Source organism: Chelonoidis abingdonii, chromosome 5 (genome assembly GCF_003597395.2).
Source record: "Chelonoidis abingdonii isolate Lonesome George chromosome 5, CheloAbing_2.0, whole genome shotgun sequence".
Classification (NCBI taxonomy): Eukaryota; Metazoa; Chordata; order Testudines; family Testudinidae; genus Chelonoidis; species Chelonoidis abingdonii.
Genome location: NC_133773.1, coordinates 6,215,602 through 6,240,555, shown reverse-complemented (window position 1 = coordinate 6,240,555; position 24,954 = coordinate 6,215,602). Strand labels below are relative to the sequence as shown.

Genomic DNA, 24,954 nt, shown 5'->3' with positions numbered 1-24,954 from the left:
CACGGGTTCAGGCTCTTCAGGAGCCAAACCAGGGTCGGTCACCCACGAGCCACTTCCGATCTCCCCCTCTCTAGGTACCTGTCCTTCGCCGGTGTCGTCCGGCTGGTCCCAGACCATGGGTTCCTCTGGATACCAGGCACGGGGAAGCTCAGGCAGCTCCTCTGGATACCAGGCACAGGGAAGCTGAGGCCAGCGTTCCTCCGGGTACCGGCCATGAGGCAGGTCAGCCCAGCGCTCCTCCGGGTAGTGAGCAGCCCCCTGCTCCTCCGGGCAGGCTGGGTCCGGCGGGAGCTCGGGCACCAGCGTCTGTCCTCTCCGGCAGTCTGCAGCCAACTGAGCGCTGAGGTTGGGCTTTTATACTTTCTGTCCCGCCCCTTGACTTCCAGGGGGCGGGGACAGGTGGCGGTGGCTCCGCCCACTGAGGCACCTGTTCTGGCTCGTTCCTCTTAGGTGCGGTGGGGAGCCAGGGTGCCTCCCTACACCAGGTCACTCAAGTCCTAGACTAATGCCCTAAACACTGGACAATTCTTCTTTACAATTTTGAATAGCTATGCAATTTGTATGAGAACTATTACATGGGGAGGTTGATGTGAGCTGTTGAATTCTCTGGTTTGTTGGTCGTGGATTTTATCCAAATATAATTTGGACTATTTATTCTGTTTTTCAGTTATGTCAAGGCCCTAACCCAGAAAAAAACAAAAACAAACTAACAAACAAAAACACTGCTTCATTTTAAGCATGTGAGTAGACACGTGGGGTAAAATCTTGACCCTCCTGAAGTCAATGGGAATTTTGCTATTGACTTCACTGGGGCCAGGATTTCACGTGCTTGAAGCTAAGAATTCTCACCCATCAAGGAGTGTGGCAAGTTACTACCTTTCTTGCCCGAAAGGAGGAAACATGCCTCTCTGGGGGGTGATCTCTCTGCGGCAGTGTGCCCTGACTCTTGTTTTAAGGCCCTTATCCAAAGCCCATTGAAGTGAAGAAGAGTCACATTGACTTCAGTGGTGCTAACTGAGGCCCTAAAGGCACAATCTAGTCTGTCAGAAGGTAACATGCCAGGAGAAAAAAGCCCATTGGCATTGATAAAGGAACCTACTTCCACGTGTATAAAGTCTGAGACCTTGAGGTATGCCTAAACTGCAGTCCAAGGGGTAACTGCAACATGAGTACACGTACCTGCACTAGCTTTACCTATGCCAGCACATCCCAAAATAATAGTGTAGCCTTGGGGACATTGGGCTAGTAACGTTTGTGCCTGGGATTCCCGGCACGCTTGTACAGCTTGTGCTAAAGCCCAACCATCATTGCTACACTGCTGCTTTGAGCTGTGCTAGCACAGGTCTGTGTACCCATGCTGCAATCACACCACGGATTGCAGTGGAGACATACCCTAAGTGTACATCAAACAAGGCAGAAGGTATTAGAAACATTAGCACCTTGTGGTGGTGGAGAGATACACCTCCACCCCGATAGAATGCTGTCCTCGGGAGCCACAAAATCTTACTGCGCTATAGGTGAAACGGCGTTATATCGAACTTGCTTTGATCTGCCGGAGTGCGCAGCCCCCCTCCCCCTCCGCAAAGCACTGCTTTACCGCATTATATCCCAATTCATGTTATATCAGGTCGCGTTATATCGGGGTACAAGTGTACCAGTGTCATGGTACACTTATGTTGCCACAAGCTACACCAATCTGTTTTAATCTATATAAATAGGTAGCCACTTTGAGGAGGCTTTTGCAGGTTCAATAATTTGGCTTCCAGAAAGTGCTCCAACACAATATATTAGGTGCTAACAAGGCAAGAGAGTGGAAAGTGTCGCAAGGAAGAATACAATTAATGGAAGAAGGATTAGAACAGCACAGGACATCAGATGTGAACTCCACGGCATCATTTAGCGAAACAAACAGCATTGCTGAGAGATGTCTGGAGTATCTCAGGGCAAGCAGGGGAAGGATAAGCTCTTAACTCAATAGCATCATGACCCTCACTACACATTAATGTCTTTCCTCTAGTAACTATGTATAAAGCTGTTTGGAAAATATTTTTGTTTACATTGTGATAAAATTAAAAAAATATATATTTTTCAGTTAGATTGTCATGAAAATTTTCATCCAGTCTTGAAATCACTTTTATTTAATTTTTCAAAGTATCTATTTTAATTGCAAAATTGTACGTGTGGCATTTCTTATTTTCTGGTAACAACAACAACAAAAAAATTAAATTATTTTTTTGGTCAGCTTAGCCATATGGGGCTAGATTTCCAGAGGAATTTAGACACCTCAAGACACAGATAGGCCCCTGGTGGCATTTTCAAAAGATTCTATGCAGGCTTTCAATGGATTAGGTACCTAACTCACTTAAGAACTTCTTTAAATCCCAAGGGCGCCTATCTGCATTTTTAGGTGCCCTCACTGCTTTTGGAAATCTGGTCCCCGGTGAAATTTCTTTTAAATAAAGTCCAAATAAAATAAAACAACAACAGAAAATGTCATACTTGAAAAATGATTAATGGTAAATGAAAAAAAAAATTCTATAGAATTTTTTATAACATTTCAGATTTTTTTATTTGCAAAATATTTTAAAAGAATAATTTTTACACAAATCACTGATGCCCAAAAAAGGCAAGTTTTCAACCACCACCACAACTGCTTCTTTGGAAAATTTTGACCAGCTCCACCAGGTACCCAGCTTCCTAAAAATGACACTTTAAAGAGAAATGGGCTAGAGGTACAAAAGAAGATTTGGTGGTGATAGTCCATCAATTATTCTTTGGGGTGATTTTAGGTTTACAAAACTCACTTTTGCCAGTAACACATTTACATCTCATTCGCTTCCAGTCGATAATTGTCTTACCTGGCAGCGTTTGTGTCATCACCGTAAAACTAATCCAAGACCCAATCTACATGAAGAAAGAAGAATTGTTTATGGCAAGGTTTTAACTGTACTCCATACACAATGGCTCCCACTGCCATCCACTGGAAGCAGAGAAGTTTTGGTGTCTTTACTATACTGAAGATAGGAGGTAGAATAGGTTGGGTGGCTAGATAAAAGGTGAGCATCCAATGTGTCATATGGGAGTGAGGGAATCATCTGCACAGAAGGGTGGGGTTGACTTTGAGGGTCAACTGGGAGTATTTGCTCTGGGGAGGAAGATGCAGAAAAGGGCTATTAGAATGTCAGAGGAATGGAAAACCTTCCTTATGAGAGGAGACTCAAAGAGCTTGGCCTGTTTAGCCTAACCAAATGAAGGCTGAGGGGAGAGATGACTGCGCCCTATAAATACATCAGAGGGATAAATACCGGGGAAGAGTTATTTAAGTTAAGCACCAATGTGGACACAAGAACAAATGCATATATACAAATGGCCATCAGAGGAAGGAAGTTCTGGAAACACCCTCCAAGGGAAGCAGTGGGGGCAAAACTCCTGACTGTCTTCAAGACTGAGCTTGATACGTTTATGCAGGAGATGGTATGATGGGACTGCCTACAATGGCATGTGGACCATCGGTGACTACCAGTGGCAAAAATCCCCAATGGCCAGTGATGGGATACTAGATGGACACTATAGTGAATTCTTTCCCAGGTGTCTGGCTGGTGGGTCTCACCCACTTGTTCAGGGTCTAACTATTTGCCACATTTGGGGTCTGAAACGAATTTTCCCCCAAGTCAGTTAGGCAGAGACCTTGGGGGTGGGGTGGGATTGACTTCCTCTGCAGCATGGGTTACTGACAGATTTAAGCTAGTGTAAATGGTGGATTGTCTGTAACTTGAAGTCTTTATATCAAGCTTTGAAGACTTTAGTAACTCAGCCAGAAGCTAGGAGTCTATTACAGGAGGGGGTGGGCAAGGTTCTGTGGCCTGCGATATGTCTGGAGTCAAGGGGACTGCACAAAAGAGGAGGGATGTTCATCGTGAACATGCTTGGTGCACCCTGGGCTGTAACCTGACTGGGCTGCCCCTCCCCCATGCAGAGAAGAAAACAGCATACCTCATATGTGTAGTTGGGACAGGAAACCAGTGTGAATAGCCATGTGAAGGGGTTGTAAGTTGGACTTGGAAAAGAGGCTTTATTCCCTTTGGGAAAGAAGAAAACACAAATAAACCCACAAGGTAAGTACAGCAGGGGTCACCGGGGAAGAGGATCTCATTGCACATATGATGGCCACCATTTGCACCAACACACAGGGGCAGGAAGGAACCTCCAGAGTTAAAAGCACAAGTCCCCATAGCCTAAGCTGAGGCTGAAACAGACTCCTGTGCTCTGGGGCTCAGAGGACCAATATGACACGCTGAGCAGTGGGTCTCACATATGCCCTACAAACATGCAGCGAGACACTGCTCTCAGCATGGGACCATTCACCGCCTCAAAGAAGAACCATTAGGCTCACGCTGGTGGCTGAAGTTGCCATCAGGTGTAACCATAGGACTGACAGAACCTGCTGGCACCAGTGCTTGAGTTCTGAAAAAAATAGTGCCATAACTCACTTCTCCATGGGAGTCCTGCTGACACCGGTCCAGATCAATTTGGTCATGGGCAGCAAACAGGGATGGGGGGGGACTATACTCCTGCCAGGACCCTTCGGCCTGGGGAGCGGTAAAAGGAGAGAAGATGGGGGTCTGGCCATAGGGGAGGAAGGGGCAGGGTGCAACAAAGTAGGAGGTTGCAGCTTTCTTTCCTGGCTGTGATGGAGACAGCAGTGCAGGGCAGCCTCCTGGCTGGGGACCTGCCACCCATGCAGGAGGAAACAGGTTGGGGGCACCCACATCCCTGGTCATTCTGGTGCTGTGGGCTGGGTATGGAGGTCCTGGTGCTTCCCCCACCCCCTGCCCTGGGTGGGGCAGCAATGGTGGGGAGTGGAGAGGAGCTGCAGACTGAATGCAGATGTCATAAACATACAGCTAAGGGTAGCATAAAATCCCTCTTCACCCTGTAAAGGGTTAATTGCTCTAATCCTGTAAAGGGTTAAGAAGCTCAGGTAACCTGGGTGGCACCTGACCAAAAGGACCAATAAGGGGAGGAGCTACTTTCAAATCTGTGGGGAAAGGTTTTTTGTCTGTGTCTCCTAGAGTCAACAAGGAACTAGGGCAGGGAAAATACATCTCCTTAAGCCATATCTAAGCTAAGCACCAAATATTGCAGAAATAGTAAGTAATAGCAAATAAATGCATTAGGTTATCTTTTGTTTTAAGCTTGTGAATTTTCCTGTGCTAAGAAGGACGTTTATCCCTGTTTTTGTAACTTGAAAGTTTTGCCTTGAGGGGAAATCCTCTGTGTTTCTGAATCTTTTGTTATTCTGTAAAGTACTTACCATCCTGATTTTACAGAGGTGATTCCTTTATCTTTAATTAAAATTCTTCTTTTAAGAACCCAATTGATTTTTTAATTGTTCTTAAGATCCAAGGGTTTGGGTCTGTGTTAACCTGTACCAATTGGTGAGGATATTATTCTCAAGCCTTCCCCAGAAAAGAGGATTGTCATAAACAGATAGTTAAGGGTTAATGTCTCTTTTACCTGTAAAGGGTTAAGAAGTTCACCTAGCCTAGCTGACACCTGATCAGAGGAACCAATGAGGGAACAAGATGTTTCAAAAGGAAGGAGGGAAGTTTCCTTTGTTTAGTCAGTTTCACTTTGACCGGAGTGGGAAAGCTCCAGAATTCAGCCTCTTATTGAGTAGTGAGTATTAGTGAAGGAAATAAATAGGTTTATGTTTATTTCTTTGTAACCTGTCGTGTGCAATTAGAGAAATAGTCAAATTGAGTATTTGGGTATTTTTTTGTGTAATTAAGTTTTTGCCAGGGGAACATCCTCTGTGTTTGGAATCTGTTGTCTGTGAGAGTAGCTGGTATGCTAATCTCTCCCAGAGGTTTTTTCTTTTACCTTTCTTTTCTTTAATTAAAAACCTTTTTTTTATATCTGATTGATTTTTCCTTGTTTTAAGATCCAAGGGAGTTGGATATGGATCCACTAGGAGTTGGTGAGAGAAAGGAGGGGGATGGTTATTTTCTCCTTGTTTTAAGATGCAAGGGGTTTGGATCTGTGTTCACCAGGAAATTGGTGAAGTCTCTCAAGGCTACCCAGGGAAGGGAAGTAGTGCTTGCGAGTGGTGGCAGCCAGACCAGATCTAAGCTGTTAATTGAGCATAGAGCTTCTCATGCAGGTCCCTCACATCTGTACCTTAAAGTTCAGAGTGGAGAAGGAACCTTGACAGGGGTGCAGGGCTTGGGGGAATATTTTGGGGGAATAGGACTCCAAGTGGTCTCTTCCCTGATTCTTTGTCTAAATCACTTGGTGGTGGCAGCGTACTGTTCAAGGCAAGGTGGAATTTGTGCCTGGGGAAAGTTTTTAACCTAAGCTGGTAAAAATAAGCTTAGGGGGTCTTTCATGTGGGTGCCCACATCTGTACTCCTGAGTTCAGAGTGGGGAAGGAACCCTGAGAGCAGGGACTTTCCATGCAGAGCAGGGGTGCTGGGAGGCTGTGTACTTCTCTCTTCACTCTACAGGCTGTGCCCTCTCCTGCAGTGGTACCAGGGTCAGCAAATCCCAGTGCTTCCTTAGGCTCAGTATGTTCCAGCACTTATGTCCCAAGCCCCAGTGCCAGGCCAGTTTCCTCCTGTACAGGCTGTCTTGGGCATGGCCGGGAGGGGAGGCAGAAGCTGCTGGCCAAGGGTCCCCCTTTGTTGTGCCCCTGTTAGGACTATTGGAAACCATTCTAGAGTTCAAAAGAAGAGCTGCAAAACTGCTTGGGTGTGGCTCAGCACCATTGGTTGGTGCTTTGCACCCAATAGGGCTCCCATGTGGGCACTAATGACATTCAGAGGGGTACAATACTGGTGAGAGCTTCTCAGAGTCAATGGTAACTGGATGCCTACACCACGTAGGCCCTTTTGGAATTCCAGCCTTCTTAAAAAAACAATTTTCATGTCATAGTAACAGAATTTCCCAGGCAAATAGTCAGGACTCAGAAAGAAAGTGCACTGCAGTAATAATTATAAAAAAAAAACAATAATACAATAAGATAATGTTATATTCCAGAACCTGACATTTTCGTTCCACACTGCTAATGTTGTTATTACAAAATGCAACGTGTGAGACTAATGCAAATACCTTTCAGATCTCACATGGGCCATAATGTTGTCGACACTGTAATGGTATTTAGAGATGAGGTTGTGTATGTAAATAAATAAGTTGATTTGCTGCTTCTACTGCACATTGTGGCCCCTTTGAAGCAAATGGTTAACTTTAAGCACATGCTTAACTGCTTTACTGGATAGAGACTGAATTAAGAATGTGAATAAGTGTTTTCTTGAAATGGGGCCTATGCTAAGAAAAACAATGATTATTGTGCAATACATGTTTCTTTCTAGAAAATGTGCTGTAGCTATAATTATTCGCCCTAAATCCAAAATGCTCTGCAAAAATGAGAGGCGTGGAGCACATTTTAACAGCACGTTTGTGCACGCACCGATTTTACAGCAGAAAACTATGCAAATTATTTTAATTTGTTGAATCTTCATTAAAATTAAATCCTTCATTGTCAGTCGACAGCATGTTTTAATACATTTAAACACTTCAATCAAAAATTGAATTATGGATATTTATAATGAAGACAAATTTGCTGCAAGCTTTAGAACAGCAATATTACAAATCTTACAAATATCACCACATTTAATTAGCAGATGTTATAATAATGCCACGATATCTCGCTCATCTTTCTTTATTTTGTAGACAGATATATAGTTACAGTATATCAGGAAAAGGTCCCTATATAAAGTGCAATTCAGTATGAAGTAGGTCGGGTGGGGAAAAGTAAAGGGGAGACAAACCTGAGTGATTTTGTTGGACTAAAGCGACGTTGATAAAATGATTTCCAGCTTCACACATCTGCAAAAAAATTAAAGCATGGTCACCATTACACATTTAGGATGTTACCAGATAACTGCATGACTGGTTGATTCCAGCAGTAGGATTAAACTCTGCATTCCAAAGAATAGCAGAGCATTAAAAAAAAAAATTGAGAAACCCATTCAAACGGAAATATGTTACACTCATTGTGAGAACTCGGATGCCCCAGAAAACCATGCACTGGGTGAACTTTAGAGGTGAAATCCTGGCTCCACTGAACACAGTGGAAAAGCTCCCAATGACTTCAGCGGGCCAGGATTTTACCCTTGGTTCCAGAGAGAAGTGTAGGTGCAATCCTGCAAGATAGCAGCAGACAGGAGAGACAGCCTTAGGATCATCCACAACAGGCTGATTGAAGGGATTTTGCAAGACACATTTCTGGCTCCACCATAATCTCCTGGCTGTGAATTTGTGTGACAAAGCATGTGGGGGGTGTTCTTGTTTTTTTCAATGGTTTGCATGTAGAAAAGTTGGGACGCAGTTTCTCTGGGTGTTACTGGTTTAACGAGGTGATGGGAGAGGGAGTTTGTTTTTACAGAGGACCAGCGATGGAACTTGGGACCCCAACCAATGGCCTGGAGAATGGATACCCCAGTGACTGGTGACCTGGTGACTGAGAGGTCCAGCTAAGGAGTCACCGCTGGTTCTGGCCAGTGGGAGGACAATGGGCTGTGAAGAGAGCACCCCGGTGACCTGACCAGCTGGTTCCAGCCAGAGGGGAGCAAAGAATGGTTGAGAGGAGAGGAGGCCCAGGCAACCCTGTTTACCTGGATAGAAGGCAATGGACATAGGCTGGGCTTGGGGGTGGTGATATCGGATAGAAAGCTAGAAAGCACAGGGGCTCTGGAATGGGGAGAGAGAGCAGGCAGAGACCACCTAGATGCGGGGGAGACTTAGATGTGCTGTGCTGAGGGAGGCCAGGCCTGAGGGCCCTGGCAGTTTCCTATGCTGTGTTCAGACACTCAATAAACCCTCATGTTTTACGCTGGCTGAGAGTTGCTCCAGTCTAGAGAACAGGGTTGCATTATTCCCTTTGGGAGTGAAGGCCCTGGGAGTCCAGAGTGAATGCACTCCCTGAAGAATCCCACAGTGAGAGACAAGCGTGCTAAGGCTCAGAGAGATGCAGTTCCAGGAGGCAGAGGGGCTTAACCCCCGGGAGAGAGTGGACCCCCGAGAAGGGCTGTTACACTGAAGGGGGTTTCCCCCAGGACCATATGGAACCAAGAGTGGGAACAACCTCAGTCCATGACATTTTGATCCTGCCTCATAGAAGCTGATGAGAGTTCAGCCATTGTAGTGGGAGCAGAATCAGGACCTAAGTGATGAATTCTCTGTCTCACTGTCAAATATTATGAATGCCCATTCTTCCTCCATGTTTTCAAGACCTTCTTTGTGTTGATCAAAGATCACAAAAACCATGTGCTGAATGAGTTACACAATGAAAAGAAATGGGCTGGATAATATTTGTCAAATATTACTCAGAAGAAATTGCTCCATGACGGGCAGTATGGTGCAGTGAATGGATCCAGTGGATCAGCCTTCAGAAAACCTGGGTTTTCTAGTCCTACCTCTGCCAATGACTGGCTGTATCACTTCATCTCTGCTTGCTCTCCCCTATGTTCTCTTTTCTATTTAGATTGTAAACTCTTTGGGGGCAGAGACTGTTTGTACAGCACCTAGCGCAATAGGGCTCCAATCTCAATTGAGGCCTTGAACTGCTACTGCTATACAAGTATTAGTAAAGAAAATGCTGCTGCTATTGAAAACTGGTGCTGTTTTGTTTGTTTGTGTTTGTTTGTTTGTTTGTTTGTTTGTTTTAAAAGGACATTTAATTCCAGTGAAAAATTCTGAGCAGGAGCAACAACAACAAAGTTCTATTTTTTTCTTAGCAATTTTTCACAAGAAAATATCAAAACAAAATGGATCACATTTTTCATGTCAATTTAAACTGAAATTGTTTCATATCTGGTTTTGAAAACCGAAAAATTCTCCTCAACTTTGGAAATTTTACACATTTACGTTATTTCATATTTCTTTTAATACTCTCACTTTTACGATGGGAGAAGTATTAAAAAGTTACAGTGGTAAAGGAAAGAAAAGGAAAAGGAGGGGAAAACAAACTAACAAACTAAACATTGTTCATTCTGCGATAGTCAGTGGCAACAAAAGAAAAAGGAGGGGAGAAGCAAAAAACCAAAAATCTGACATTTCAAAAACATTTCAATTTTCAAAAACCAAAATGAAATGAAAATTTCAATTTGAAATTAAACAACATGCAAGATTTTGCTTCATTTCACTGTGAAATTTTCCATCAAAAATTAAAAAATGTAAAAAAAAAAAGGCATTTTAATGTGCAAAAAATCAGTTTTGAAGTAATCCCACTTTTCAGCAGAAAAGTTTTTCACTGGGGCATTTTGATCAGATCTTTTAAAAAGTTTAATTTTGGTTGTGTAAGAACTTCAAGATTAGACCCAGTTCTTTTTTTCTGCATATTTTACCCATGATGAATAAAAAATGCCGCCTCAAAAAATGCCAATAGATAGAAGAGGAAAAATTATTCCAAAATACTATAAAAGTGGCTAAAATTGGTATATTCCAGACAAAAATAATATTTAAAATATATATATAAGCACCCAGCTTTTTTCTTTTACAAAACAAAATTTTCAAAGTTAAAAGTAATTACATGAAACACTACGCAAATGCAAATATGTTACACACACATGACTGTGCAGCATCACTCATTCATAAATTTTACTTAACACCCACTAATTCTGTAATCAATTATCAGTGAAAGCAAGTTAGGGGCATTTTTGCCAGGATTCTTATTAGCTTACCTTTGATGTTGCAGCTGCAGTCAGCTGTAATTAGCTTTTATCTCCCTCTTTAAAATTTGGCTGGTAATCCTCCAAATGGAGAAGTATTGCTAAATATAAACCAGCCCTTAAGCTAATGTCTCAAAAATTTAAAATCTGGGAATTTGCAAAACTTCTGATTTTCAATGTGTGACCATTTTCTATCTCCTTAATGAGTTTTCATCTTAAATTTCATCTTAAATTTCAAATGCACCCTATGTGAAAATTTATCTCTTGGCTGGCTTTCTTCTATTTCTCCAAATAGAAACATCTTTCAGAAAGGCCTGCTGAGCTCCTTAAATTACTCAGTTCTGTTGTTTACCGTGAATGTAGAAGCACATACTTAAATCAGAGGTATCTGATAAAGACAAGCCATGAAGGAAGAAAAACCTTAGTCATATATTTTAGGACTCTTTAAAAATGACCTCAAATAGATTTTTCATACATACTGCAATTTTAGGCTTCAGTGCCTTAGAACCTGCTAAGATTAGAAGCAAGCATTTGTATCTGGGAAGATGGCTCCCTTTTAAATGTTATAAATGTCCTGGATCTCAGACCTGAAACCTAGTCCTGTCGCTGGACTGCCTGCTGTCTGAAATATTTTGCAGGAAAAAAAAAAATGAAAAACCATTTCTTCAGGAAATCAACCATAAAAGATGATAAACAGAATATTCCACTTAAGTTGAGGGAGAAATGGGTCACTTTTACTAAGCTGTTACTTTGGATAAGTACTATTTTTATTGTTAACATAAGCTGCATTGGTAATCCATTTCCACTGACTTTGAGATACAGACTGCTATAGTCGTGATGGCAGTAAGGTACTGTATGCATCACTGGATTAACACACGATCCCCTGCAGACACAACACACTAAGTTAAGCACTTACTGCTTTCAGCCTCAGGGTTTCAGTGACTACATGAAGTTCTTTCTTCACATAAATATACTGTCTGTTTTTGCTAGAAAAATGGTTGGAAATTTTTCCATGCAATTTTTGTTGTTGAAAAATGCTGATTCATTGAAACCAAAGTGTTCCATGAGAAAAGTTCCCACAAAACTTTTGTCAGGAAGGTTTCTCAGGTACAGGATGGAACATGTAGTCAAGCCAAAGGAGAGAGAGAGCCTGGTGGTTAAAGCACTTACCTGGGCTAAAGAAGCCCCAGTTTCAAATCCCTACTTCCCATTAGGAAGAGCAGGAAATTGAACCTAGGACCCCAGTGAGTGCCTTAACTTCCTGCCTGTTCTTGTCTCTGTGTTTGTTTATGGACTTTTCTGTGGAAAAAAATGGAAAAGTCTTGGTTTTATCTCCCTGAGGAACAGACAGTATTCTGAAATCTCAGATATCTTCACAGGATGGGAAAACTATTTCCTCTGCAGCTCTACTTCGCTAGCCTGGATCTGGTCAGGAAAACATGGGGTGTAGCTGAATCTCCAAGATCTGAACACTGCCAAAATTGTGATCTTAATGTCTCCGATTCAAGGAAGCATTTACACATCTGCTTAATGTTAAGTACATGCTGAAGTACTTCCTAGATTAGAGTGGCTTTCCAGGGTCAGTCTAAATCAGTCACTCTCCTCTTTTCCTGTTGCATCTCTGGAATCCTGATTTTCAGAGGGGATAAGCACATTTAGCTGCCTATGATTTTGTTGGTATTTATGGATGCTCAGCACTTTTGAATAGGAGGCCTGTATTGTGTGGGACAGAAAATAAGCTTCCATGAGCGTTCTTCTGTTTAACTAGATCCCCAGTGCTCCTGCTGTGATAATCAAAGCATCACATTCAACTTCCTCAGAGTTCTACGCTCTCACACTAGTGCATTCATATACATCCCTGGACCACTCCATCTCACTTAGTAGACACTAATATATGGACCCGCTATGGTAGTATGTATTGGTCCAACTGTACACTCAGATATACATGTACAATTCCCATTAACTTCAATGGGAGATCTACAACTGTATTTGAGGAAAGAATTGGGCTCTGTGTTAACTCCTGGCTCCTAGAAGCTTTTCTCGTAGAGAGACCTCGTCACTTTTATCCCATTCTGCTCCTAAATCACTGTATTTGTGAGTGGATGAGACCCAGAGGAGAAAAATCACCAGCTCAGAAATATATAATTCAGAACTTTAGCCCCTCATGGGGCGCAGATCTAATGCTATGCTACAAAACCAGCCCCAGTGGCACGATCTCCTTCCTGTTGTGATTACAGAGCACAGGCCTTTCTTTCTGATTTGCCGAAGTAGCTGCACTGAGATATTTCTCCTCTGTAAAAATAGCACCTAAGAACATAAATACAGGGAAGATGGCAGCCCTGTCAACAGAACAACAAGGTGAAAACTAGGTGAGGAAACAAATCTTCACCAGTCTTCATCCGTAGATACCCCTATTTTTTAAAAATCTGTTGCCAGGTGATAGCAGGCATGTTATTTAGGAAAGACAACTTTATTGGAAAGCCAGTATGGGATATATTTCCATATGATCATAGAATCATAGACTATCAGGGTTGGAAGGGACCACAGGAGGTCATCTAGTCCAACCCCCTGCTCAGAGCAGGACCAATTCCCAACTGAAATCATCCCAGTCAGTGCTTTGTCAAGACGTAATTCTGCACTTTCATCATGATGTAACACGTAAGGATCTCAGACCAGGGAACAGGGCACCAACATAGCAGGCAATATACACACAAATAACATTAGGACTGTTCCTGCCCCAGAAAGCTCAATAGATCCATTAACATTAATAAGACGAGTCACATGCTGAAGGTCTGCAAGACCAGGCGTTAATCTTCATTCACACAAGGTTATTCCTGTTGACAAATAACGAGTCTGTTCTATCCCATAAACATCCTGAATACTTTATTTGAGTACCTACCAGAAAAGCCAGGGCAGCAAAAATAACTTGCCTGTTGCCAAATGCTAGAAAACAGAAGGAAATAATAAGTTACACTTTAGTCTATGTGCACAGCTCACTGTAGGTGAAGTTCGCCCTGGTGCATAGTGCTAGAAATGCTTATGTCCCTCAGGAACTTTGCACAAGGGTGAATTTCACCCCCACTGTCTGAGCATTATGCAAATAACAAATGTGTTTGGGTCAATGCCAGTCTCTTTGTCACTAATTAGCAGTGATACATAGAGCGCCTTTCATCCAGAGATCTCAGCACTCTTTTCAGAGGAGGCAAGTATCATTCTCCCCATTTTACAGATGGGGGAGTGAGGCACAGAGACATGCCTAAGGTCACCCAAAGGCTAATGGCAGTAGAAGCCAGATCTTCTGTTTCCAACAGAGGTGCTTTAATCAACTAGTCCACACTGCCTCCACTATTAATGAAGCTGAGATGTACCCTGCCCTTCTATTTTGTAGCACTAAGGCATCATATATCAAGCACCAGCAACTCAGCCAGATCACCTTAATAAATACATTTAGTCCCTACAATGTTCAGCTACCTAAACCTACATTTCCCTATCCCTTTGGTATCCATGCATCATGATAGTGTTACATCAGGAACATCTCAGAGGGTTGCAGTCTTTCTCCAGACCATCAATTGTGTTTTTAGGAGCATAGATCATGCTCATGGTCATTGATTCTGCAGTTCCTTCCCCTGTCCTGCCTCTCCTCCTTCCCAAACCCACCTCATCTGAACTCAGGCTGACATGCAGCACCTCAGTTGGACAAGGGTGACATGCCATGACAACACTTGCCAGGACGGCCAGCAGAGCTGCCACTGCTGAGCATGTGGCTGCTAATCAGAAATTATTCAAGGTTCCCATTTCAACCTAGCTCAACTTATTATTCCTTCCTGCAATTCCCCAATAATCACCTATGTGTCGCCAAAGAAATTGTCTCTGGGTCTGAGACTCAGGGGTCTGCCCACGGATATTTCCCAAAAGGAAGGGCCTGACATTCATATCATTCTTTGCTGAGCCATCTGAGTATGGTACCATCCAGCTCACTGAGGTTTACTCCAGAAGCATCATTTTCAAGAGCATTAGTTTCAGGAATAAGAGCACCCAATGTGTAGCTACCTCCACTGAGAAATGTAAAAGGAATAGACAAAATGGCTGCCCTTGGCATTAAAGCCTCACCCTATTCTAAGGTGGGAAAAATGGGCATTTCAAATAAATACTTGTGTTCAGTGCCTGCTGATTCAGTGATCCAGAATCTAAGAGTTCATTTTCACATGGAAGTTCAATCCACTGCTTCCATTTCCACACAAACTTAAATGGTCATTTGGGGAAATGCCATTTTTCAAAATGAAATGTGATGATTTTTTAAAATTGAAAATATGCCATTTTTGAACTTTTTTTTGTTTTAAATATCCCACTGTGACACTAATATGAGCAATCGAAATTGGCAGGGCAAATCCTGTATTCTCCCCGAACCCACAGACAGGGCCCTGACAACACACACACAACAAAAATAAAATACAAAGGAGTAGTACAAAGATGGAATGCCAGCAAAACGAAATAGCCGAAGGAAGGTGCGACAACCAAGCCCATGGACAGAAGAAAACTGATGATTATGACTGAACACAAAAAAGAAGAAAGGGAATTTCAATGACTGGACAAAAAAGACACCCAGAAAGACTAGCGATGCAACAATGGAACACAAGAAAAAGAAAAGTACAAAATGATGAATGACGATTGTACATGAAAAAGAAAAGGAGGAATGAAGATTCCCCTTCCCCCTCTCCACAATGTTGCTGCAAATATTTAACAAAGCCTTCTTGGGTTCACAAATCTTTTAGTTTTCATAAAAAGGCAGATTCCATATCAAGGAAGAATGTTCTCATTTGAAAATATTCATTCACCTCTTGTCCCCTTGTATATGTTTTAATGTAAACATATTGCAGAGGTGAGGATAATATTTATCAAGTTGTTTCTTTCAATTGGTTAATATTTCATGTTCACAAAACTCGGTGATGATTAAACTGAGTTAAACTGTAACATATGTTCACAGCCATAGTACCAGACTGATGCTTCCATTAATCTTTCTACTGACAAACAATGCAAGCCTTTGCTTTGGGCAGGCAAATGGTCTGATCCTACTTCAACTGAAGTGGAGCCCCAAGCATCCACTGATTTCACTGAGCACAAGGTAGGGCCCAGAATGATTTAAAAAAAACAATGTCATTTTCATGGTACATACATGGTGGAGTGTATCGGGGGTGATTGACATAATAAGCAATCCAAGAAGTGAATCCCCAGTAAAAGGCACAGCCCTGGAATAGAAAAGAAAAAAAAAGATACATTTTAGGAGGAAAAACTACAGCTAAATTCAAATCTATAACTTCACATACATTTTCTAGCAGCAGTGCTCTGAGTTCAGATGACTCCAGTGCTTTTTTTTAAATGATTCATTAATAAAATTAATAATATTCTTCCTTCTTCAAAATTATTGTCATTATTAAGTCCACATTGGAAATTAAAGGCACATTTTTACCAGTGAGTTAAATGACTCTTGGCCTGCTCCTAGAGCAGCACAACTTTTGTTCTTTCCCTTACCAAGGGATCGCGGTAAATCAATAACCTAGCCCTATAAAAAGAGTGTCATTTTATCAGAGTGCAATATAGCCAGATTCCACTATGGCACAGGCATATTCCTTCTGGCTCGTACAGATCTCAAATCTATTTGTAAGAGATGATCGTAGATAGGTTCAATTTGTCAATCTGTAATTTGTTTTCAAATCCTAGGTTCCAAACTGCGATAGCAATGGTCATGCAGAGGTAAAACTTCAAATGAAATAAAAAGCAAGTCACAAAGAAGTACATATGCAAATAAATTCCCTTTTGGGGACTACACTGGGTGGAATGTAATTCCTGGATAAAGTATTACCGGTTGTGACAAAACTTAGCTCGTGCTATTCATCCAACATCAGGAACTCTTGTAGAATCACTTATTCAGCAAATGTATGTTTTCTTTGGGTAAAATGCATTAGCGTGTGAAATCTCCCAAACACATTTTTGTGTAACTGAGTTAACATTTATTATTATTTATTTGTCTTGCCATAGTAGCGTGACCATTACTGGCCATGGACCAGGATCCCCTTGTGCTAGGTACCATACAAACACAAAAGAAAAAGACAGTCTCGGCCTCAAAGACCTTTAATCTATAGCTAATGTTTTTTTGACACTATCATAGATGTATATCACTTCTTTCAACAAGAAGGACCCCAAAGCACTTTACTGGGTAATTAATTCCATTCTGGAGGTTCCCTGCAATCTGAAGTCAATGGGACTTGGTGTGGGAATGAGGAGCAACCCACATGGAGTTTGTTGTAGGACTGGGTCTTATGGATCTGATCTGGCCCTGATGGGGGCAGGTGCAGTTCCACTGAAACTAACTCAGTTGCACTGTACCTGATCCTATGTATTCAGCATCACTTCATCCACGCATGAGACACAGCCATTTCTGCAGCTGGAGCATGTCACTTGCGTGATGGTGACTGAAGAAAACCCCACTGAAGTGAAATGATGGGGGTGAAAGAGAGGGTACCGTACAATAACCCAGTTGTAATCTTGCATAGATGACCGGGTGAATAGTTCACTTCTTATCAAAACTACTATAGGATCCAAGTCTCATAAGTGCCTAAATGACTTTGTGAAAGTCACATGATGTTCTCCCTGCTTTGGTCCCCTATCTCTAAAACAAGGATAATAATCCTTCAGTTGCAGTCTCTTTAGAGTGTAACCTCCTCAAGGCAGGGACTGTCTCTGACTATACGTTTGCACAGAAAATAGCACAGTAGAGGCTGATTTCAGCTGTGAACTCCAGTTGTTAACATAAACAGATAATGACGGCAAACCAATACCATTCAGTTCAAGAAATGCTACGCCCTCTGAAGGTGGGATCCTCAGGTGGTGTAAATAAAAAATCAACACAGCTGTGATGAAGTCCCCTCATCAGAGGAGGTGGGATAGCTCAGTGGTTTGTGCATTAGCTTGCTAAACCCAGGGTTGTGAGCGCACACTTTGAGGGGGCCATCTGGGGCAAAACTCAATATTTAGTCCTGCTAGTGAAGGCAGGGGGCTAGACTCAATGAACTTTCCAGGTCTAAAAAACAAAATTTGGGGAGGGGTGGGGAAAGCTCAGTGGTTTGAGCATTGGCCTGCTAAACCCAGGGTTGTGAATTCAGTCCTTGAGGTGGCCATTTAGGGATTTAGGGCAAAAATCTGCGTGGGGATTGGTTCTGTTTTGAGCAGGAGGTTGGACTAGAGGATCTCCTGAGGTCCCTTCCTACCCCGATATTCTATGATTTACACCAGCTACAAATCTGGCCCTGAGACTTTAAATACTGTAACAGAAACATAATTACTGGACCTGGAAAACAAATGAATTTTCTTTTCCTGTCATCGTTCTGGGCCCCAGTAGCATGAGGTACTTCTCTATATTGGATACAATGATAAACATGATTGTCACCTTTATCATGTTTTTCAGAGGCGTGTGCCCTCCAGAAATCTTGTGAACAAATAACGTCTCTAGAAGATATCTGGCATAGTGTAAACAATGACAGAAGCAGGCCAAGCTAGAAAAACAATGAAAAAAGGAGAATGAAGGTACATGAAAGATGGAAGGTGAGGTCAGTTTTGTCTTTTTTAAAGACAACAACAACAAAAACCACACACACACTTTCTGATACATCACACTCTATTTTCACATAAAGAATAAAGGCTAATAGTCTAGAACTGAAGAGTCATGCTTGAAATCTCTGGGCATAGACTTTGCCTTAGCTAAAGCAACTGAATCCCCAGATGAATGGAATCGTTCTCACAGACTTATATAACACTGTATCCATTTTACTGCGGAAGCAACAGATTTTACTCACTTTGAATTAAAAAGGACACAGCATGCTCAGAATATAATGTACTGCTATGACAGTCGATTAAAACAGTACAGCTATGTATACAAGCAGGCGCCTGCAATGCTTCAAACAGACGGCTCACACATTTTAGAGATCTCTTAATGCTCTCGTAGGATGTGTCTGACATTTGAAAACATTCTGAATGGTTTGCTTGTCCTTTAATAAGTACAGTAACTACGCAGAGGTAGTTTGTATTTCATTTCCTTGTGGAGTCAAAACGAGATTTTGTTGCAAAGTGAATCCATTGTGATGGTTTTTTTGTTCCAAGTTACAATGGAACGAGATAATTGTTATAGAATGTATTGCACTGATTCTCTTTTGAGGAGGATTATGAAATAACAACCAGCACTTCTGATTTCCTTCAGAGAACGAGCCGCAGCTCATAAAGATTGGGTTTAAAAAACAAATGTCAAGAGTGATTCATGATGGCATTTTATCTTGGTTGTATTTACTGTATTGGCTATGCCTGTCTTACTGAAAGCCAATTATGAGACATAAATGAAAAGTGATTTTCAGTGTGTGAAGTTTCAGATACTTTGGCCACCGTACAAAATGCCCAATAAAAGTCAAAGATTAAACAATTTTGAAGAAATTAAATCAGCGAGGTTTGAGCTTAGGAAAATCAGGTAATTCTTGACTGTGCAAAAGGCTGAATCACACTTTCCTTCTTGTCAGGGATTTAAAAAATATTTGGCTTACATGAGGGACCACAATAAAACAGCTTTAAAGGGATCAGCAGAAAGATTCTGCATCCCAGCCCCCAAATAAATAATGCAGATATTTTGGACTGTCTTCCATTAAAACCCTCCATCTTCTGTTAAATGTGAAACCCAGAGGAGAAAGGTGGTCTTGTGGCACTGTGTTACTCAGGAATTATTCTGGGTTCTATGCACAGTTCTCCCAACTCAATCTCTCTGTGTCTTATTTCCCTATGTCCCTCCCAGTCTAGCACTTCCTTTCTCTGGCTTGTCTATTTAGGTTCCCCTGATCCTACAGCCGGTAGCACACAAAAAGACTGCTGTGCCCAGAGGCTGCTCTGTTGACAGCAAGGGAATATTTTTATTAGTAGTTCAGAAACTGTTCTTAAGCTCCTTCGGGACTCTTGGATGGATCCCATCTGGTCCAGGTTGAAGTTTTAGAGTGAGATTTTCAAAAGAACCTACAGGATTTAGGAGCACGGGCCTCATTCAATCAGAGCCTTGCACTTAAATGTCTTAGATCCTTTTGAAAAACTCTCCATGTATTCACCACTTTGTTTCTGAATGTTCACTTCTGACACCCCAGTCTCTGACAATGCTTCTTATTTACTACCTGAAAAGAGCAGAAATGGGTATCCTCTTTGCTGAAGACTGATGCCATTAATCTTATAATACTATCCTTTATGCTGTGGTCCTGATCCTGAGTTCATTTGGATACTGGGAGGTACTCTGGTCTAATGAATAGGGGGCACTGGACTGAGGTCCTGGAGTCTACTCCTCATTCTGCCACTGATATACTGTGTGACCTTGGGTGAGTCAGCCTTCCACCTGCGTTCCCATCACATATTTTGTCTGGCTTGTCTAGATATAAACTATTCGGGGCAGGAACTGTCTCCCACTATGCGCACACACAATGCCTAATACAACAGGGCTTCATTTTGGGGTAGAACAAATCATAATTAATAATAACAACAACCTGAAACTCTCATTGACTTCAGAGAGGAGAGGTTTGGATGTGGAAGGAATGTAGCGTCAAGCCCTCTCTGGGCTCTTCCATTACAGAAACAACAGAGTCTCATTATCCAGTCATCTGGAACATTGAATGGCTTACTATCCTGCAAGACTTTGGTTCATGCACTTACTGAACTACTGGATGGCGGAAGCTCTCCGTACTCTCCTCTTCAACATAAATACTTGAGAGACGAATGTAAAAGAGCAAGTAGATTAGTAGAGGCCCACTGTATTCAGTCAGAAAAACCTAGAAATGAAAAAGAGTTCTCAGAGTGGGGAATTGAACATCAAAAGAATAAGAATAAGAAGAACTCATAGTTCTTAAGCAGACCTAAGTATTTGATCTGCCATGGCAAAGGGACCAGTGATACACCCACTCCTTGAATAGTGCCTGTCACCCCATCACGAAAAAGATATATTGCAATTGGAAAAGGTACAAAAAAGTGCAACAAAATTTATTAGGGATATGGAACCGCTTCCGAATGAGGAGAGATTAATAAGACTGGGACTTTTCAGCTTGGAAAAGAGATGCCTAAGGGGGGATATGATAGAGGTCTATTAAATCACGACTGATGTGCAGAAAGTAAATAAGGAAGTGTTACTCTTTCTCATAATACAAGAACTAGGGTCATCAAATAAAATTAATAGGCATCAGGTTTAAAAAAACAAAAGGAAGTGTTTCTTCATACAAATCACAGTTAACCTGTGGAACTCCTTGCCACAGCATGTTGTGAAGGCCAAGAATATAAAAGTATTCAAAAAAAACCTAGAGAAATTGATAGAGGATCAGTCCATCAATGGCTACTAGCCAGGATGGGCAGGGATGGTGTCCCTAGCCTCTGTTGCCGGAAGCTGGGAATATACATCCCTCAAGTCCTTGGATCAGTTCTGACTATTTTTTTCAACTGGAAAAAAAAGGAAAAAGTTTCAAAATTGTCCAAAGGTTTCATTTCCGGTTCAAAAATAACTTTTCATTTCAAAATTTGAGCTAATTATCATACAAGCAAGTGGAAAAAAACCCTCAAAAATGGTTGACATTGGAACAAAGTGATTTGACTGACCCAACCTGAAATCTGATTTTGAGTTTTTGCTTCATAACAATTTGCATAATTTTGACTTTTCATTCTAATTTGAGACAGTAAAAGTTTTTGATATCTTGACAATTGTCGCAGGATGGGAAAACTCTTTCCCACCCAGCAGTAGTTATTACAACACACTTCAACTAGCCATTTATAGCTCATTGCCATATGAAGTCTGGGGCCCATCCTGCAGTCCTTGTTCAGTGAAAGCCTCCAACTGAAATCACTGATGAAGGATAGCACTCCCAAGCCTTGGAGAGAAATGTGCACAGACAGTCAATAGAGGTATATAAAGAGCAGCACTCCTCCTTCTGTCAGAGTATGCTGTGTCTTCACTAGAGGTCTCTGCTGACATAGCGCCACAATTTTAAGAGGAAAAGACATTCAGAAAAGCAGATCCCTTTGGATATATGGTCATAGCCATTATTAAGTCTGGGGGCAGCAAGATGAAGTGAGCCCCATCCTTCCCAGCCCCACTCAGACTGTGACTTTGCCACGGGTGGAAAAGCGGGGGCTGCTTGCCCACGACTCTATCCCCAATGTGAGCAAGTGAACAGTGGAGTCCTGGCTCTGTCTCCTATCTGCCCACTCATCAGATACAGTAGTTGCCTGGGTGCACAGAGGGGAAGTAAGCTACTTCGCGAAGCTTGATGCAGTCGTCTAGCCGCTGTACCGCTTCAGTGTAGACAGTCACCATAGTGACGGGAGGCGTTCTCCCATCACTAACCTACCTCCCTGAGAGGCGGGAACTAGGTTGGCAGAAGAATTGTACTGTCTATCCTGGGGGGGTCAGTCAGCATAGCTGGATCTCTCAAGGGTGTGAATTTTCCACACACCTTAGAGATGTAGCTATGCCCAGGTAAGTGTTCAGTGTAGACCAGCCCTCAGGCTATGGATATACTACAGCGCCTATGCCAGCATAGCTATATCTGCAAAGCCCCCAGTGTAGACACGGCATACTTAGAGAAGGAGAAGATCTGCTGCATAGGAACCTCCACCTCTCCAACCGACATTAGCTATGCTGACAGAAATCATTTTCTGTCGGCATAGCTGCATCTACACTTGGGATTTTGTCAGCATGGCTATGTTGCTGGGTTGGTTTATTTTTCTCACACCTCTGCCTGACACGTATATGTTTTAAGCATAGACTAGGCCTTACTCTTGCCCCACAGCAAGGGGAAGGCCAGGAAGTCATTGGGACTCCAAAAGCTTGTCTGTACTGGAAACACTGTAGCTGTGCCACTGTAGCGCTTCAGAGATAACACCACTTATACCAATAGGAGGGGTTTTCCCATTGGCACAGGTACTTCACCTCCTCAAGAGGTGGTAGCTAGGCTGCCGGGAGAAATCTCCCATTGACCTAGCTCTGTCTACACTGGAGGTTAGGCCAGTTTAACTGCAGCATTCAGTTATGCAACAAAGTTATACCAGCCTAATTTCCTAGCATAGACCAGGGCTCAGTCACACTCCATTCTCTAGTCTCTCCATTGAGTGATGCAGCTATGCATCACCCTTTTCTCAGGGCAGTCCAGCTCATGGAAAACAGCCTTCCTTTGATATTGACACAAAGCTTTAGAGAATCCCTGCTGGGGGAAATATGATGTGACCAGAACAACATGGAGCATGGATCTGATCGTCTAGCCTCTCTGGAATGAAATCCAGGATTAAAACTATGTAGTACTAGATATTACAAGAGATTGTAATGAGCAAATTGTAACTCAAGTGCATAACACTGCAGAAAGGAGTTTAAGGGATACAGATTCATAACTAATGGACTATATAGCTCAGTGTTTCTCAAACTGGGATTGCTGCTTGTGTAGGGAAAGCCACCGGCGGGCCGGGCAGGTTTATTTACCTGCCCCATCCGCAGGTCCGGCCAATCACGGCTCCCACTGGCTGCAGTTCATCACTGCAGGCCAATGGGGGGCTGCCGGAAGCGACATGGGCCGAGGGACTTACTGGCTTCTGCTTCCAGCAGAGGGAGCTGAGATCTGCCGGACCTGCGGACGGAGCAGGTAAAGAAACCAACCCGGCCCTGCTCGCCAGGGGTTTCCTCTACACAAGCAGTGACCCCAGTTTGAGAAACACTGAGTTAGCTTAAAGGTGGCTGTTTGCAGGGCGTTAGAACTGTAAATGTTAAATGCTTGTGGTTTAAATCAATTTAAATTTGAATAGCTTTCTCCAAATAGTGCTTGGCAATCCATCAATGGACCCCCTCTCCCATGCATTGTTTTTAAATCTATCTCTAGCAGCACTTATAAATGACTTTCCTTGAGAGCTAGTCTTTAAATTGAGATAGCTTTTATTTTGGGACATTAAAACTCTTCCTTTTTCCTGTTAGCTGCTATGGGACAAATTCTCTGTTAGCTGCTATGGGACAAATTCTCTGATGGTGTCAATCCACTAACATTCCAACTGAGCATCCTATTCTATGCGGTGGCTTTGAAAATCTCTGCTGATAAATGTAAGGCTCAATTTTCAGAAGGTTTTGCTCCATTGAATTAGGCCGGTGCACAATTCCCCTCTCTCCAAATAACTGTTTCCCTAACTCCGGCTGTCAGTAGACAGGGAGGAAGAAGGAAAAATATGGAGTCTGTGTAAAGGAGGGCACAGCTGGGGGAACTTCTCAGCTGTGCAGAGAGGCCAGTGTGAGGGCTGTTCATCTCCTTCATGACACTTCATCCCCAAGTGAACTGAGGCTGCCAGAGTTTGTGGAGTGAATGTGTCTGCAGGGTGAGGGGTCAAGGTGTCCTTAAGAAAACAGGCTCATCGTGGACTTCCCAGTGCAGAATGCCCAGGCAATGCCCAGGGGTGGGGGGGCAAGTGGGGCAATTTGCCGCAGGCCCCTGGTTCCGCAGGGGCCTCCACAAGTATGGCTGAGGATCCCTCCCCGGCCCTGGCCCGACCCAGTCTCCGCCCCTCTCCTCGAGCCTCTGCACACCCAGCAGCATCCCTGGACAGAGCTGCAGTGTGGCTCCAGTGGGGCCTGAGCTCTGCCCCGCTCAGAGCCGCATGGTCAGGGGGCGGGGCTGCGAGCTCCAGCGGGGCCTGAGCTCAGCGCCCTCTGCTCAGCCTGGAGCTCACAGCCCCATCCCCTTCCCAAGCGGCTCTGAGTGGGGCAGAGCTCAGGCCCCACTGGAGCTCGCAGCCCCGCCCCCTTACCACGTGGCTCTGAGCAGGGCGGAGCTCAGGCCCTGCTGGACCTCGCAGCCCCGCCCCCTTACCACGTGGCTCTGAGTGGGGCGGAGCTCAGGCCCTGCTGGACCTCGCAGCCCCGCCCCCTTACCACGTGGCTCTGAGTGGGGCGGAGCTCAGGCCCCGCCGGAACCATGCTACCTCTGTCGAGGAAAGCTCCTGGATGGGCTGAGGCTCCAGGTGAGGGGGGAGCCAGGGTAAGGGGCCAGGCCGGGGCCAGGTTGGCTGCCGGGCAGAAAGTCCCAGGGACAATCAGGGGACAGGGAGGGGGCAGAGGTTGGGGGGGAAGTCAGGGGACAGGGAATGGAGGGGTTGGATTGTGGGTGTTCCAGGGGTCTGTCAGGACTCAGCGGGG

At 43.3% G+C, this 24,954-nt stretch overlaps 1 protein-coding gene across 3 annotated transcripts in view; it reads right to left on the bottom strand.

Moving 5' to 3' along the window:
* TECRL (trans-2,3-enoyl-CoA reductase like) overlaps window positions 1-24,954 on the bottom strand; it is a 126,347-nt gene that overhangs the window by 5,898 nt on the left and 95,495 nt on the right. For all 3 annotated transcript variants that reach the window (XM_075066766.1, XM_075066767.1, XM_075066768.1), the window contains 7 exons: window positions 20,457-20,572; window positions 18,175-18,280; window positions 15,904-15,976; window positions 13,630-13,673; window positions 7,830-7,887; window positions 3,994-4,079; window positions 2,859-2,904 (listed from right to left, as the gene is read on the bottom strand). In XM_075066766.1, the coding sequence (XP_074922867.1) occupies window positions 2,859-2,904; window positions 3,994-4,079; window positions 7,830-7,887; window positions 13,630-13,673; window positions 15,904-15,976; window positions 18,175-18,280; window positions 20,457-20,572 (529 nt within the window). The remainder of the gene's footprint in view (window positions 1-2,858; window positions 2,905-3,993; window positions 4,080-7,829; window positions 7,888-13,629; window positions 13,674-15,903; window positions 15,977-18,174; window positions 18,281-20,456; window positions 20,573-24,954) is intronic.